The 1,954-nt window shown below is 34.0% G+C and overlaps 1 protein-coding gene across 1 annotated transcript; it reads right to left on the reverse strand.

The window, feature by feature from the left end:
* Positions 1 to 156: 156 nt before the first annotated feature.
* LOC111379656 (serine/threonine-protein kinase AFC1-like) lies at positions 157 to 1,604 on the reverse strand (the record flags this gene model as incomplete). Its single annotated transcript, XM_023003083.1, has 5 exons — positions 157 to 248; positions 420 to 534; positions 668 to 699; positions 859 to 951; positions 1,511 to 1,604. Coding segments are annotated over 5 exons (426 nt in total), but the record flags the coding sequence as incomplete, so codon positions are not given.
* Between the last annotated feature and the right edge of the window lie 350 nt (positions 1,605 to 1,954).

Raw genomic sequence — 1,954 nt, forward strand, 5'->3', positions numbered from 1 at the left:
AAAAAAAAAAGTCAACCTAAGCCTAGCATGAATCCTAACTTCAAGCCATCAGATACACATAACCCAATCATGAGAAAAAAAGGAATTACTCTATGTGGACTGAGTAAAATCATGTAAAAAAATGATAAATAAGAGAAATGTGCTAGATGGGAACACCTTATAATCTAACACTTTAATATAGTCTGTGAAAACAAGAAGAATATTTTCTGGTTTCAGATCAGTGTGAATCAGATGCAGATCATGCATAACTGCAAATAAAAGCAACAATAATAAGTGAAACAAACAGATTACAGTCTGTGAATTACAAGGTAAGTATTAAAAACCGTCCTAAACGCCAACTGATGCCTAATATATATCATTTTTAATAAATCCAAGAATTGATAAAAGCAATATAGATGTGCAAAGATATGTCCACACACATGCCACAGATTCGAAAAATTGTCTGTCAAACTCCCGAACAAGATCAATGGGAAATGAAAGATAGCTGTTTTTGTGTAAAAAATCGTATAAGCTTGGACCAAGCTTCTCAAAAACCTGTAAAGACCATTTAAATCAGTCCGCAACTTTTTAGCTTGCACAATAATTGAGCAAGAGGTAACACCAAAGCCCTTAAAAATTTAAGGAAACCATGAATTATATTAAATACTTATGATACAAATATGATTACGATAGTCAAACCAGTTCGGTATTTGCACACAACTGCAAAGAATGAAACCACTTATACCAAAACAACTTCAAGTTTTTCTTCTAGCTTACAAATTAAGCCAAACTGAAAGCAGAGACCTACCGTGTCCCACAAGCGTCATGCCTTGTAAGCTTCTCTAAAACACTAATCTCAATCATGGCAACTTCCCGTACTTTCATATAATTGCAATAATCTCTTTCTTTTCATTGGCCAAACATTCAAGGACTTTCCCAAAAGCCCCTGCAACATTTTGCTGAGTATTCTATCTGTCAATTAAGGAAAAAAAGGAACTAAATAGAGCCCAAGGAGGTAAAACCAAATAATACCTTTAGTCATATAAAAACACTATATGCATAAGATAATCAAACAAATGAGCATTAAATCCACAGAGACATAAAAATGTGTATTGTGCACAGATAGGACAGCATAAAAACAACCTTACGTGAATTCTAACATATATCCTGAACCCAGTTATCTGTACAATTGTTGAACGAAAACAAGGACGTGTGCCTTAACCTGCTCTCTATTGATTTTTATATAGGATGTTTCTTAAAGTAAAAGGAGATGTTCTCATTACTGACAGGTAATGAAAAACCGATTTCCAAACTGAAAATTTTGGATGGCAGACTTTGTTCTTCAATATTGACAGGTACCGGTCTTGCTTGTTTCAGGTCGTTCCCTCTTGTACATAAGCATTACAAATTAACTTAAGAGTTAGCATCAAAAAGTAAGCATTTTCACCCCCAAAAATGATGAAAGCGGGAAAAAAAGGAATTCAATGAGGTTGCTCTAAAGGAATTCCTACATATGAAACAATCGGAATACCACTTGAGGCACTCCCTAAGAACACCCTTAAGTATTTCAAGTTCACATACAACGAGGAGTTAATTTCTTTCCCCTGATATATTGTTGGAAGGATCTGCAGAAGAAACAATATTCAGTCTTCACGCGACTGCACAATAACCATAGAGTTATTCCATATGAGGGAAATCACTACGATCACAGTGTGAAACTACAACAAACATTTTTATCTTATTAGCTTCACTTCCATCCCTTCAATATCTCAACACTTCAGTCAATTATGCTACATGATGAGTGTTCTTGCATTAATTGGTACAAAAAATGTTCAAAATTTCTCATAAATGTACACAAATCAAACAAAACATAGATATCAAATAGTTCAACATGTTATTCCTCCCCCAAATATATTTATATGGCCCATGGGAAAACAAAATCAAGCCAGTATACAACTTCTTCATCGTTAAAAAA

This window comes from Olea europaea, unplaced genomic scaffold, assembly GCF_002742605.1.
Source record: "Olea europaea var. sylvestris unplaced genomic scaffold, O_europaea_v1 scaffold20158, whole genome shotgun sequence".
Classification (NCBI taxonomy): Eukaryota; Viridiplantae; Streptophyta; class Magnoliopsida; order Lamiales; family Oleaceae; genus Olea; species Olea europaea.